At 44.1% G+C, this 14,260-nt stretch overlaps 1 protein-coding gene across 1 annotated transcript; it reads right to left on the bottom strand.

Annotated features, from left to right (window-relative positions):
• Positions 1-1,685: 1,685 nt before the first annotated feature.
• On the bottom strand, positions 1,686-13,647 carry LOC121284887 (uncharacterized HIT-like protein Synpcc7942_1390). The gene is made up of 5 exons (XM_041200750.1): positions 13,485-13,647; positions 11,368-11,523; positions 9,877-9,981; positions 8,661-8,733; positions 1,686-4,150 (listed from the first exon to the last, which is right to left on the bottom strand). The coding sequence occupies exons 1-5, from the start codon at positions 13,590-13,592 to the stop codon at positions 4,059-4,061; spliced, it is 534 nt and encodes a 177-aa protein (XP_041056684.1). The 5' UTR covers positions 13,593-13,647; the 3' UTR covers positions 1,686-4,058.
• Positions 13,648-14,260: the final 613 nt, after the last annotated feature.

Raw genomic sequence — 14,260 nt, forward strand, 5'->3', positions numbered from 1 at the left:
TCTCTGTAGAGCAATCCAGTCAGTCCCCTTACCCTACTTGCCTCTCCACAGATGCTGCCAGACCTGCTGAGTTTTTCCAACACTTCCTGTTTTAATTTTGGATCATCACAATATTTTGCTTTTATTTTAGTGTTCAAACTGTGCACCCCCCCCCCCCCCCGGCACTTCACACAAACCTCTCCAAATGCCTGTTAATTTTTTTTCCCCCTTATTATTGTTTCTAAAACATCAACTACTGATGCTAAACTGACCAGCCTGTGGTTACGACAGATGTCCTTACATCCTTTCTTGTACCAAGGTGTTATATTTGCCACTTACCAATTCTCTGGCACCTCCCCCAAACATAAGAAAAATTAGAAGGGCAAGCCCTGCTGTTATCTCTACCTTCAGTTCCTTCAGCAACCTGGGATGCAACTCATTAGATCAGCCATCTTATCCACTCTAAGCATAGCCAACCTTTCCAAGGCATCCTGCCTATAAATTTTTACTCCATCCACTACCTCTACCATTTCTGCTTCTACCGATGTTTTCAGCATTGTTTTCCTCGGTAAACACCAATACAAAGTACTCATATAGTACTCTAGCCTTGCCCTGTGTCTCTAAGCATACATCTTGTCCCTAATAGACCCCACCCTGCCTCTTATTACTCACAAACTATTTACATGCTGGTATAATATTTTTGGGTTACCTATTTTGTTAACTGCCACTCTATCCTCATATTTTCTCTTTGCTGGTCATATTTTGCTCCTTACTTCCATTCTCAATTAGTGTACGTGGCCTGGTTCTCTCCTGAAGAATTTCCCTGACATGCTTCACACACCCTCTTTTTTTGTTTCATCATATTCTTCACCTCCCTCATCATGAAGAGAGACCTGACTTTGGTTCCCTTGCCTTTCCCTCTTGTTTGAATGTATCTGAAACATCTTCTTAAAGATCATCCATTGTTCCGTTACAATTTTTCCTGTCAATCTTTGGTTTCAGATTACCCTAGCTAGTGAATATGTTTTTATAGATAAGCACATTTAAATGTGGCAATAGGCATAAATAGTATAAGGTTTCTCATTATCAGGACCTACAGTTTCTGCTGGATAGCCATCTCTCACTTTGTACAAATTGTTCAATAATGATTTATGAGATTCTACACTTTTTACTAATATCTGGGTCACTTATTTATCTGCATGCCCTTTGGATATTTACACTTCCTCAACATGTTTTAAAAATCAATTTTTTGCCTATTTTTTATCTTGGCAGTGGAGGAGAAATTCCCACTCCATTCCATATGGATCTGCTAGTCATTTATTCACTCAGAGGAACCTAGCCAATATAAATAGCTTACTCTGGTTCTAAAGACGATCCAAAGCTATCCAAACTATTTATTGTTTTCCCCATTTACATGTTTTGTATTTAGTTGACCAACTGTGGAGCTTCTCACTATAAGTCAGGGGATATACCATTTTTATGAAGATAATGTTATACCATGTAACATACAACATATCATTATTGTAATATATAATTGATCTCTCATAGCACCAATCACTGACAAGAAAATTACATACTTCTCATCAAGTTCGCTAACACTCCAGCGTATGATAAAAATAGTATCCAGCCGCTCTAGGGAGTAGAATATAATGGCTGGCAGGATTTAGATGAGGACAGACAGGAAAGAGGGAAAGAAAGGTAGGATATATGTGCAACTCAATTTTATTTCAACAGCAGAGATCAATTCAGTGAGTAAAATCAGCCTGCACATTTACTTGTTTTAGCAATGGAAATGAGATTATATTGTCTATATATAAAAAAAACAATCTCCTCATAATAACATTTTACGAACAAGGCCTGGAAACTTTGGTTAATTATTCTCTGGGTTGAGGAAGAGTCATCAAGAAAGCCCGTAGGTAAACAATCCAAGCTCGGGAAATGCAATAGCATTTAAGGGATTGAATTTAATCCCCATTTTCATTGAGAAAGGTGCTTGGGAGGGATTAAGATCACTTAACAGCCTGAGGCTGTACCATTCACACCCAACATCTCATCTTCACCGACTTTGAAGTCAACCGCAGCTCCCGCTGAAGGAAAGTGAGGTCTAATTTAACCAATAACATCATGACCCAATGATACCACTGGTACTAAGATTTAGGGGAGGCCTGCCAAGTACCAAAGTCACCAGAGAAACTGTTGGTCTGCAGCAGAGTGGCTAGAGGAAACCAAGTTATGTAGCATTTTTGATTGTTCAGAGGAAAAGGAAGAAATCCTCTGGCCTCTTCTGTCCCAGCCCTATCCCCTATACTTATCTTATGCCTGTTCAGTTTGGTCCTCGGTAATGAACCCTAACTTTTTTTTTTGCAGTGCCTGGCTGTTTAATTGTTTTTGTGCAGTCGCACAAATGCAGCAACTTAAAGGTAGGATGGCCACTGCCAAAGTCCAAGAATATTGGACATCAGACCAGTAGCACTGCTGCCAGGGGGAAAGACGTCACCATGCCTGGAGATAACCTGAAAGAATGGGTGCCCCTTGCTAGCACCCCTATTAAAGGGGCATAGGTTGGCATGGAGGGTATGAGGGCTCATGGAGGGCGTATCAGGGCACAGGTTGGCATGGAGGACATCAGGGGCCATGGAGGATGAGTAGTGAGGCTTAGGTTGGCATGGAGGGTATGAGCACCCTGGATGTTGGGGGTCATGAGGCAGCATGAGTTGGCATGGAAAGGGCATGGGGAGTATGTGGGGCAGTGGTGAGGTTGTGTGAGGGGTGAGGGCTGGAGGCCTGATCTTTGGTTTAATTGTTTTCTTTCATAGCTATTACAAGTGTCGGTGCTCCGAGGCCAGCCTTTTGGCCAGTCCACCTTTACGCCCGGCAGCCACTCTTTCAGGGCTCATCAGGACTCGGCACTTCACTTTTTCACCACAGCACCTATTTTCACTCAAACACCCTGCTCACCAAGCCCCACCCCCACATCAAAAATCCAACTTTTCAGGACAATTTTTACTGGGTATGCTTTGCAGTGCATGTGAATTCACAGTTTGATTGATAACTCCAAGTGGTTATAAACTCTTTGAAGTGGGACTGGTTCCCACTTGAAGCCAAAAATGGTTCGAGGTCTGTGCTCCCGACCCAGGAGTGAAAATTCAGACCTAACAATATACCCACAGTCTGCACAACTGCTCTTGCTATTGTCCACAGATGTGAACATCTTGCACCTTTTCAACAAGTCTCTTAATCTGGGCCCCTCTTGTCCTCATAGTAACCAAGCCACCCAGGCTTGTTGTTGGGCAGAATTCAAAGCAGGTCACATGACCCCCTTCATTCCTCCTTTTACCTTAAATTAAGCAGACAGCCCCACAACATAACAACCTTATAAACTTGTAGCACTTCTTTTAAACTCATTTATGGGATGTGGGCATCACTGGCTAGGCCAGCATATATTACCCTCCCCACTGTTTTGTCTCCCCACGTCTACCCACATCCCATCCTGTGCCAGTCCAACATGCTCCCCACCCCACGTCACCCAGACCTATCAGCTTGGCCCCAGTGAGACCCTGGACACGCCCGAATGTCCAAATCCATCGCAGAACACCAACTCCTTAACCCATCTGCAGCACTAGCAGCGGCCACTGCTCCTGCTGGCGCTGCCTCTGATTGGCTGGCAGCTCTATGAGGCAGGACGCCCTCCTGGAGACAGATGGAAGTCCCATCTCAAACTAATTAAAGGGCCATCATCTGAAAAGTTAAAGCAGGGCGAGCTGGCTAAGCAGAGGCGGGCTCGCACCCCCCACCGACCCCACCCCACCACTCCCACCGACATTCACGCTTGGGTGCAGGAAGACAGCCCTCAGCGTAAAAATACAGCCTGTACTAACTAAAGCGATGAGACTCATACTAGGGAATTACAATCTTAGATTTCCAATTTTATAAACTAGAATTCTAGGGTACATTTTCTGCAGTTGGACAAAAGTTGGTTATTTACTTCCAAGGCAGTGTTTCAAAGTAAATGGTTTAATAGAAAATGAAACCACAAATTCAGAACTGAGTGAAAGGAAACCAGTTTGTGTCATATCCATCTAACCAGGTGGCCAGCTCATCTGGCGTCCTCCAATCACATGGATGTGAAGGTGGTATACAGACTGTGCTCCATTCTTCCCATCGTTAATCACTAAGAAAGAACAAAGAGAGTTTACTTCTAGAAAACTCACAAACTATGAGCAGATTTTAATCCAGCCTGCCGAAGTGGGCCTGATAGCAAGGGCAGGAGTACCCACATCGGATTCCTGGCATTGTGAAAACTGTCCCCAGTTAAGGAAGGGCCCCACAATTGGAATCGATGTCAATTAGACGCAATAATAAGCCACTTCACACACATTATCCCTGAACCCACCAGAATTTAGTGGCTCAGGGATTAAATGGGACTCACGTGCCACTCCCGTGCCTCCCATCAAACTCCATCAGATTTGCCTGTGACATTGTGAGTGGGGGTGGGGGGAGGGGGGGTTCACTTGTTGGACCCAATTGAGGGACCTGATATCGGTGGGAAAGGGGGAGCCACCAAAAGCATCTGGCCTTCCCTGTCCTCGCCTCCGACTCCCGCTCTCCTGTGATTCCCTCCCTCCACCCCTATCCTGTGCCATAAGATCCAGAGGAGGTTCTCGGGACAGGTCTGGAAGCATTAAGGGCAGCAGCCACAACTTCCGGTCATGCTGCCAGCATGGAGAGCTGCCGGCCTCTGACTGGCCAGCAGTCCCGGAGGGTAAGGGCTGTGGAAAGCCTGATGTTGGCCTGTGAAGTGCCTGACGACACTTAAATCGCATTGGGCCTTCCCCACGAAAGCGAGGCACGGCTCTCCAACCGGTTCTCCAACTGTGGGGAGGATCCACATTATGGGAAGAAAACCCAGCCTATGTTTACAAATAATTAAAAACAGACCCTGGATAATTCTGATAATAACTTTGCCCAAGCGGTAGTTAACCCTAATGGAAAAACATTAGGAGAGAGAAATTACATTTGCCTCATCTCCTGAAGGTACTGGCTCATGTACAAGTATTTACTGCACTCTACTGTCTCACCTAATATCCACACACATACACAGACACACACACACACAAATACTTCTGAACATGGGTAACTGGGTAGCAAACCAAAGAAGGAACCTAGTCAGTTTGTCCCCGCCCAAGTGCAAGAGCCAACTAAGGCATCAGTGCTGTTGCTCTGATTAAGAATGATGAAATCCAGATAGCCTAGGGTTGAGACTGAATCTTCCTGTTTGGTATGCTCAGTTCCAATCTATCAGTGCATTTATAGACTGTATCAGCAGAACTTGACAATTAAATTCAATGTAAAAGAAAAGCTTCCTGTCTCATCTGTCCTCAAGAGCAGACCAGATTAAAAGACAAATTTTAAAATCAATATTACCATTTTTCTCTTTCAGTTCCTCACAGCCTTTACCTTCAGTATCCAGAGAACAGTGTTCCAAATCTCAATAGTGGAATTTACTGGGGTGCACTATTGAGCCACTTTACATTGAATGCATGGCTACTGATTGTAATATATGTTTGGAAAACTTCACAGAAATACAGCATTGTGCTTTAAATGTTTTTGTTTCTCCTGCAGCATTTTTGTGGACAAGAAGGACATAGTTTCCCTCTAATATTTTCCTGAAGGAGATGACTTGTGCTAGATTGTGAATGAACAGCCCTTCATTAACCTTTTACCATTGTCCACGTTTACTGAGGAGCCCAGAGTATCAGTTGCTAATCCACCATAATGCAATGGATAAAGCAATGGGACTCTGCATTTGAACCTGATCCTATCTCCATTTGACTGGAGACCTGTTACTGGAACCAGTCAATGGCTTAAAGAGAAAAAAAATATTGGAGCAGAAAATTTGCTCATAAAGTTGATTTTAAAATTTTTGTTGACGACATTTATCCTTGTGATAATACCCAACAGAAAATATATCTAAAACTTATGGGTATAAAATATGTATCAGTACGCCACACCGTCTGGAAGTCTAACTTTGATTTACAACTTAATCCAAAAGGGTGAATTTTATATTGTCATTAAACACAATTTAATTAACTGCTTCCAATTTAAGTTTTTGCTGGTTTTGTGTTGGATGGTAAAACAGTCATAATAAGGAACGTAATTTTTTTTTTAAATTGCCTTCCACATCCACCTGGAATCTACTTAGAACTGGAGAAATTCCAAGCTGGCTGGACCTGGAGGTCCCCAGACAAAAGCTTCTTCCCCTGCCCCCACCAGAAATCAATCCACTGACAATGATGGACTCCCACCTAACATCATGCTAATGGGCACAGATTCTTAGGATGTCATTTTTAGAATATAAAAATCCCAGCATTTGTAACAAGCAAACTGGCAGTTTGTTTTATGGCATGACTGCACAAGCAAAGTCACACCAAGAAACTGGGGCATATCAATATGCTACTCTAACAAGCACCATATAATCACATCATATATAGTGGCTTCATAAAATATTGGAATGAAATTGGCTAAATGACAGGCCGAATGACACCATTTTATAGTGACTGGCCATAAAGCTGGCTGCGACGTTGCCTTGGCCATATGCAGGCATCCCAGATGCACTTTACAGAGGTCATGAACTGATCAATTTCCATCAGGGCTGCCATCCCTTTAAAGGCCAGCTACCCACCCCCAGCAGCCCACCATTTGGAGGGCAGGCAGCTTGGCAGTGCCACCAGGAGTGGTGGCCACAGCTGGGACTGTGTCTGCAAGAACAGGATGCAGGTTTCTCCCAACCAGGTAACTGAGATCTGGAGATACCAATGTCAGCCAGGCAGGCCCTGGTGAGGTTGGTGGGGGAGGGCATTTGTGAGGGTGAGGGGTTGGGGCTGCCTCAGGGGTGGCCATTGCTGCTGGGTTCGCTCTGTGGCCCAAAGAGTAGTTGAATAGGAAGCCCCCCAACCCCGAGCCCGAAGGTAGACCTCCAGGATTCACCTGGCAGTCTTCCCACACAATGGAGGAGATGGCACAAAGAAAGGTAGGAAAGTATGTTGTGAAGGGGACACAAGGAGGTTGCAGATGGATATAGATATTTTGAGTGAGTGGATAAAAATCTGTCAGATGGAGTATAATGTGGGAAAACATGAAGTTGTTCACTTTGGCAGGAAGAATAAAAAAGAAGAGTATTACTTAAATGGAGAATGACTGCAGAATTCTGAGGTGCAGAGGGATCTAGGTGTTCTAGTACATAAGTCACAAAAACTTAGTATGCAGATACAGCAAGTGATTAAGAAGGCTAATGGAATGCTATCCTTTATTATGAGAGGAATTGAACATAAAAGGGCTGCTGAAATAAGACATGTCGAAGCTTTTTCATCTTGCACTCATCAGGACACTTCACAAGAATGCCAATATGAGAGGAAAACAACAACTAATACTCTATGAGCAGAGTGCTGATTGAGAGGTGTTGCCATGGAGAATGCACCAGTGATGGTGGCTGACAGTTAACTGCCAAGCATTATTTGAAATTTAAACCAGGCAGCTTGACCCTGATTGGTCAAGGCATTGCTCTGAGGAATGAATCAGCAAATGGCTGTCACTTATTTTGTTTAGCTGAAACAGGCACAATGTGTGTACATGTTATTTCTGTCTGCAAAGAATAGGGTCCTGTGTATTAATATATGTAGCTTCCAGTACACGCAAATGTTCCACACTGCGAGCCCGACTGACAGTCTTAAATTGGTTGTCAGCGTAATTCTTAGCATATTGAGGATTATTTAACAAATATTTAACAATTATTTTGGCAAATGAATCAAAGGTTATCAGGGGTAGATGGGAATTTGAAACACAAACAGATCAGCCATGATATTATTGCATGGCGGAGCAGGCTCGAGGGGCCGAACAGCTTACTTCAGCTCCTATTTCATATGTTCGTATGTAAGACCCAGCTGCCACTAGTAAAATGTCAGCAGCGACGGGAACAGGTCCTTAGTTGGCCACTGGATGGGAGGCCATTCACCACCCTCCTGCCGCTCGCAAAATAGCATTCCAAATGCCACCTTCCCTCACTATTTTATAGGCCCCCTCATAGCCCAACCCAATAGAGATGGTAAAATTCTGTCCTCTGTATTTATGTTAATTTTTGTGAGGAGAGGTAAAACCATGTGCTAGACATTCTACAGATTTAGGCAAGTGCAGTGAATAGGAAGGAGACATTTGCCAGCGCCTTTTGCTGTCTGTGTATATTTTAAGAGGCATGACTAACTAACTGTACAAATCTGTGCAAAGTACAAAGTTTGTAAATACTGGACAAACATTAGTGAAAACATAGTGATTTCACTTAAATTCAAGAAGTTATGATTGTTGCACATCTTACAGTTTTAACAAAATCATCAAGGTGCACTCTTTTCTGCTCCTTTGTACCAGCTGCCATTCTGTTATTTTCTTGTGTGCAGCCAAAAGATACTGTTCCCATTAAATACAGCCTAATCCTGTTTTCTAGGCTGTATATCCTACCAGGAAAGTACACAATAGATATGACTGTGAACCCGTCACTATCCCTGACCTGGGGCCAGAATGGAAGTCAATAAAATCTTTAAATTTATTACATCAAGTATTTGAAAACATTATATTCCTCATTTCTTGAACAGGGACATGTCTATTTATTAATAAAGTATGAGCAGACTTACCCAATCTGTACCCATCTTCAAGCCCTTCTTTTATCGCAAGGTTTTTAGCCACCAGCAGTAAATGTCCCAGCAGCTGTTTACAACAAGGAGAACAAATTTCACACCACAGCTAAGACATCTCCCCTTGGTTAAATCTCCACATGCAGGTTTTAACAGCATCCAGTATAAAATTGCTATCAAATAAAGCTTTACTTCATGACTACTGTCTGCATTTTCGGATCTAACCAAACCCACACAAACATTTTACAATGCTCCTTATTTTTGAACAACATATTACATTTATATAACACCTTTATAGTATTAGGACATCCCAAGATCCTTCAGAGAAGGGTTATCAACCAAAATTTGACACTGGGCCACATAAGGAGATGCTAGAGCAGGTGACCAAAAGTGTGGCTGCCTATGGTGAAGCGATAAAAATTCGAGATGTCAAGGAGGCCAGAATTGGAGGAGAGCAACGATTGCGGATGATTATAGAGCTGCAGAAAGTCACAGAGAAATGGAGATGGCGAGGCGATGGAAGGATTTGAGATGTGAAGTTTAAGACAGAGGTGTTGCAAAGCCAAAACCAATGTAAGTCAGTGAGCACAGGGGTGATGAATGGCAGAACTTGGTGCAAATTAGGATACACTTGAAAAGAGGCAAAAATGCTTCCGCTGTGTTTGACTAAACTGTTCCTTAGTTATCTTATAAAATACAGCTGAAACCAATTAGTGGCTTTTTAATGACATTCTTAGTAATGCTTTCCATTTTCGGCCCTCCTGAAGTGAAGGACTCATGCTGCCATAGATCTTGATAGGTGTCAGAAGCCCTTCAAGTATCTTGTCCAAGTGACAATTCTTCACGTGTAATCCAGGCAGAATGTCAGCAGGGCTACTGCAAGTTACGCAACTGCAGGTACATCACAGATGAGCACAATTCTAACCTCAGCCAATACCACTCAATGTTCCATTCCAACAGTTACCACTGGGATAATTCAGATGTGTGTGTGTTTGCTGGATAATTTCAGAAGCAGAAACCCTAGTCCGTTATTCCCCTCCCAGTCTCAAGATGCTCAGGCCAACTGTACTTAACTCCACTGCAGCTCTAGTTGAGATCAGCTAGTGTAGCACAGAGTAAGGATTAAACTGTTCTGGTCTGAATGGCCTCAGTTATATTGCCACTTATCACCGAATAGTAACAGTATTATATTCTATATATAACCATCCTTTCCTACCTCTTTGTCATCATCTGTTGCATCACTGATCCGTGGTATAGCGATTTTGGGTATCACAAGGAAATGAACTGGACCCTGAGGATTCACATCTCTGAAAGAAAGGCACTGTAGAGAAGGAAAAAAGTAAACACCGAATCATTAAAGCGACATAAAAAGTAGCACAAATAGGTCATTTAGAATCAAGTTCCTCCTCCAACCTGCTGGGGCTAAGAAAAGTAAGCCTTAATTTCTCCTCCTGTGTGTGATGTTCTGCTCTCATAGGCTATTTCAGATTTCCTGTATGAAGTACATTAATGGTATAAGCATTGTTTTCTTAGAGTTAGACTGTTCAGTGATCATACAATGCAGTGAAATAAATTACAGCAATAGAATAAGGAGTACCGTACCCTTACTAATTACTCTAGGCTAAAGTAAAACACTGCAACTGCTGGAAATCCAGGTCAGACAGCATCTGTGGAGAGGGAGTCAGAGTTAATGTTTCGGGTCAATAATCTGATCATCAGATGAAAGATCATTGACTTGAAACATTGGGCTGAAATGTCCTGGCCCCTTAGTGACAGGTTTGGAGATGGGGGATGGTGCAAGAAAGTTGTGGCAAACTTCATTGGGATATATCTCCAATGATGTCCTACCTCCAGGCAACTTTCCCAGGAGCATGATGCATGGGAATTGGCAATATGCTTCAAGGAGGCAGGCAATGAAGACTGTTACAGCCCCAATTAAGACTGTAGCACAGCAACTTTCTGGCATCGCACAGAACCCTTGCCGTGTCAGGTTGGATGGATCAGAGTTAGCTTGTTAGTTGGGAGGTCCAAGCTGCGACTCAATTAAGGATTCATATTTATTTGCCAATGATAATTCACAGAGGGGATCTATCTCCAGGCACGTCCTTGCAGCCACTTCACGGAGACAGATGTCTCTGCTGATGCCTGCCTCAATGGCAGCTGCGTGCCTCCCACCATAGTTCTGCCACTGCTCATGCTGATGGCCAGGCATTACCCTGCGAAGGCAGATGTCTGCCCTCCCCACAGGCCATTCTGATTGGATCTCCCAATGTTGGAACCCTGCTGGATTCCCAAATTGGACAAGGCTCCCAGAGGTAGCTTCGTAATGGCCACCTCTGGGATGATCACATCTGGCATCCTGTCATTTGCTCTTCCGGGTCCCGACACAGAGTTGATCCTGACATCAGGGTCGGCACACTAAGGCAAAATTCAGCGGGTTAACTCTGTTTCTCTCTCCACAGATGCTGCCAGGCCTGCTGAGCATTTCCTGCATTTTCAAGTACCTATGACTTTAATTCATAAATTTGTCTACATAACAATGACTCACTTTCAATGTAATTTATAGGGATATCCTGAAAACTTCACAAGTCGTTATGTGGATGGAAGTTTGTTCTTTTCAATATTAAGTATCCGCAATTCATGGAAAGAATGCCCCAGGAGGCCTTCATTACCACAAGTGAAAAGGCATTCAGTGCAGTAAATATACCTGATCGTCTTCATATAGAATGTCGGCTGGAAGTGATTTATCAATAATTTTTGTGAATAGTGTAGGTGGTTGGTTTCCGTATTTCTTTCTTGCATCATCAGCCAACTTTGCTTTAAGAACTTCACTACCATTGACTTTAGACGAACAGCAACCTTTCTAAATATGAAAAAGAAAACATCAGAATATAATATGCAACACATTGCTGATGTAACCTGTAGCCACAACATTATGATAACCTGAACCTGAAAACTTAGAGGCATTCAGCATGTGTAGCTTATGTGTGGTCCAGGTATGTCCTCTCCACAAAAAGCTGGATAAATCTAACCCAGTCAATTACCACCCCATCAGTATACTCTTGATCAAAGTGATGGAAAATGTTGTCAACAGTGCTATCAAGCAGCACTTACACAGCAACAGCCTGCTCACTGATGCCAAGGTCGAGTTCCACCAGGGCCACTCAGCTTCTGATCTCAGTATAGCCTTAGCCCAAACAGGGACAAAAGGGCTGAACTGAAGAGGTTGGGTGAGATTGACTACCCACGACATCAAGGCAATATTTAACCAAGTGTGACATCAAGAAGCCCTAGAAAAACTGAAGTCAATGGGTATCGGGAGAAAACTCTCCACTGATTGAAGTCATACCTAACACGAAGGAAGATGGCTGTGAATGTTGGGGGCCAGTCTTCTCAGCTCCAGGACATCACTGCAGGAGTTCCTCAGGCCAACCATCTTCAGCTGCTTCACCAATGACCTTCCTTCCATCATAAGGTCAGGGTGGGGATGTTCGCTGATGATTGTACCATGTTCAGCACCATTCGCGACTCCTCAGATATTGAAACAGCCCATGTCCAAGTGCAGCAAGACCTGGACAACACTCAGGCATGGGCTGATGTCTGACACAAATCTTATTTGCTACTTAAGTGCCAGGCCAGGACCGTCTCCAACAAGAGAGAATCTAACCATCGCCCCTTGACATTCAATGGCATTACAATCGCTAAATCCCCCCACTATCAACATCCTGGGGGTTACCATAGACCAGAAACTGAACTGGACTAGCCATAGTGGCTACAAGAGTAAATCAGAGACTGGGAATTCTGTGGTGAGTAACTCACCTCCTGACTCCCCAAAGCCTGTCCACCATCTACAAGGCACAAGTCAGGAGTGTGTTGGAATACTCTCCACTTGCCTGGATTTGTGCAGCTCCAAAAATTCAAGAAGCTTGACACCATCCAGGACAAAGCTTGATTGGCACCACATCCACCAACTTCAACATTCACTCCTTCGACAACTGATGCACAGTGGCAGCAGTGTGTAGCATCCACAAGATTCACTGCAGCAACTCATCATGACTCCTTCGACAGCACCTTCCAAACTGCAACCTCTACCACCCAAAAGGAGGGCAGCATATGCATGGGAACACCATCACCTATAAGTTCCCCTCCAAGTCAGACACCATCCTGACTTGAAAATATATTGCCGTTACTTTGCCACTGAGTCAAAATCCTGGAACTCGCTCCCTAACAGCGCTGTGGGTGTAACTAAATCACATGGACTGCAGTAGTTCAAGAAAGCGGCTCCATCACCACCTCAAGGGCAATTAGGGATGGGCAATAAATGCTGGCCTAGCCAGCGATGCCCAAATCCTGCTAAAGAATTTTTTAAAATCTGCAGTATTTTGCTTAAGATCTGCTTAAGGAGCAGACAGGACAGAGTTGGCGTGCTGTCTGAGTTGCAATCAGCTAGGGAGGTGTTTTACAGTCCCTACGTCGGTTTTCGGCAGCTGGCCAACTTAACTCCCCAGAAAAGAAAGTTTGGTGTCCTCTTGGGCACAAAACACCGAATCTGTGAGCAGAAAAGCAGCATCTAACGGGAGCAACTTGGGCTGGCAGTGAGCTGCCTGCAGTGTTGCCTTACCCACAAAGACTAAAGGATTAAAAGGAGCTGAAGCTGCCACTTTGAGAACTCTCAGACACGGCTCGCATTCCAAGAAAAGTAGCAAAGCAAACCCAGTACTCCGATTGGTTCCCGCGATATGATAGACAGCGCCATTCGACTGAAGCCGTCAATCAAATCAGCCTCTATTGTGGGTGCTGGGCCTTTGCTGTGGAGCTGCCTACCTGCACACAGACGCCGCCGAGTCTGCTCTCCAGCAGCGCCCGCCTCACATAGAGAAGCCTTGGGCCAGTGAAGCGCCTAAGCAGCTGCAGCGCAAACACTCCAGTCATCGTGCCTGACCCAAGCTGCAAGTCCCCGGTTCTCCCCTCCTCCTACTAACCACACCGACACAACCCACAAAACAGCTTCTGGTTGGTTAGCTATGAGCATGTGATTTGAAACACTGCGACGGCAATGGCAGGGAAATAAAGTAAAATTTATGGCAATGGCGAGTGAGATATTTAAGCTATTTAAAGGTTTTTTTTACACTAGGGTAGGACAGATGTGTGGGTGCGCTTTAAGACGCATTTACATTGGTGATAAAACAAACATTTTTGGAAAAAGCACATCAGGCATTTAACTATAACTATTCATGTCATAGAATCATAATAGAATGGTTACAACATAGGAGGCCATTCAGTCCGTCGAGTTCATGCCAGCCCCCTGCAACAGTAATTTAGCTGCCTGTACTCCTGCACAAGTACAAATACCAAATGAAAGTAGCTTTGGGCTGTGATGCCCCATGATTTTTAGGCTGGTGTACTGAGTACAACCTGTGTTTGAGAGGTTCCACCCAGGGTGAGCAACTCTTGTGAAATAAAATAAGGGACATTTAGACTGTGGGACTGGGGAGAGGGAGTTGCTGCTGACCTGAAGACCAGTGGGGGGAGAGATTGGCGTGGGGAGTGAAGGGAAGCGGGGGTGGGTGGGGGTCGGTGTTAAAGCAACCAAAGCTTAC

This window comes from Carcharodon carcharias, chromosome 1 (genome assembly GCF_017639515.1).
Source record: "Carcharodon carcharias isolate sCarCar2 chromosome 1, sCarCar2.pri, whole genome shotgun sequence".
Lineage (NCBI taxonomy): Eukaryota > Metazoa > Chordata > Chondrichthyes > Lamniformes > Lamnidae > Carcharodon > Carcharodon carcharias.

Excerpts from the sequence above, each read along its gene's own strand:
- LOC121284887 (XM_041200750.1), bottom strand. The coding sequence starts at position 13,592 with ATGACTGGAGTGTTTGCGCTGCAGCTGCTTAGGCGCTTCACTGGCCCA. Across the intron at positions 11,524-13,484 it reads TCGGCGGCGTCTGTGTGCAG|AAAGGTTGCTGTTCGTCTAA; the intron begins GTAGGCAGCTCC and ends TTTCATATTTAG. Across the intron at positions 4,151-8,660 it reads TGAAGATGGGTACAGATTGG|TGATTAACGATGGGAAGAAT; the intron begins GTAAGTCTGCTC and ends GTTCTTTCTTAG.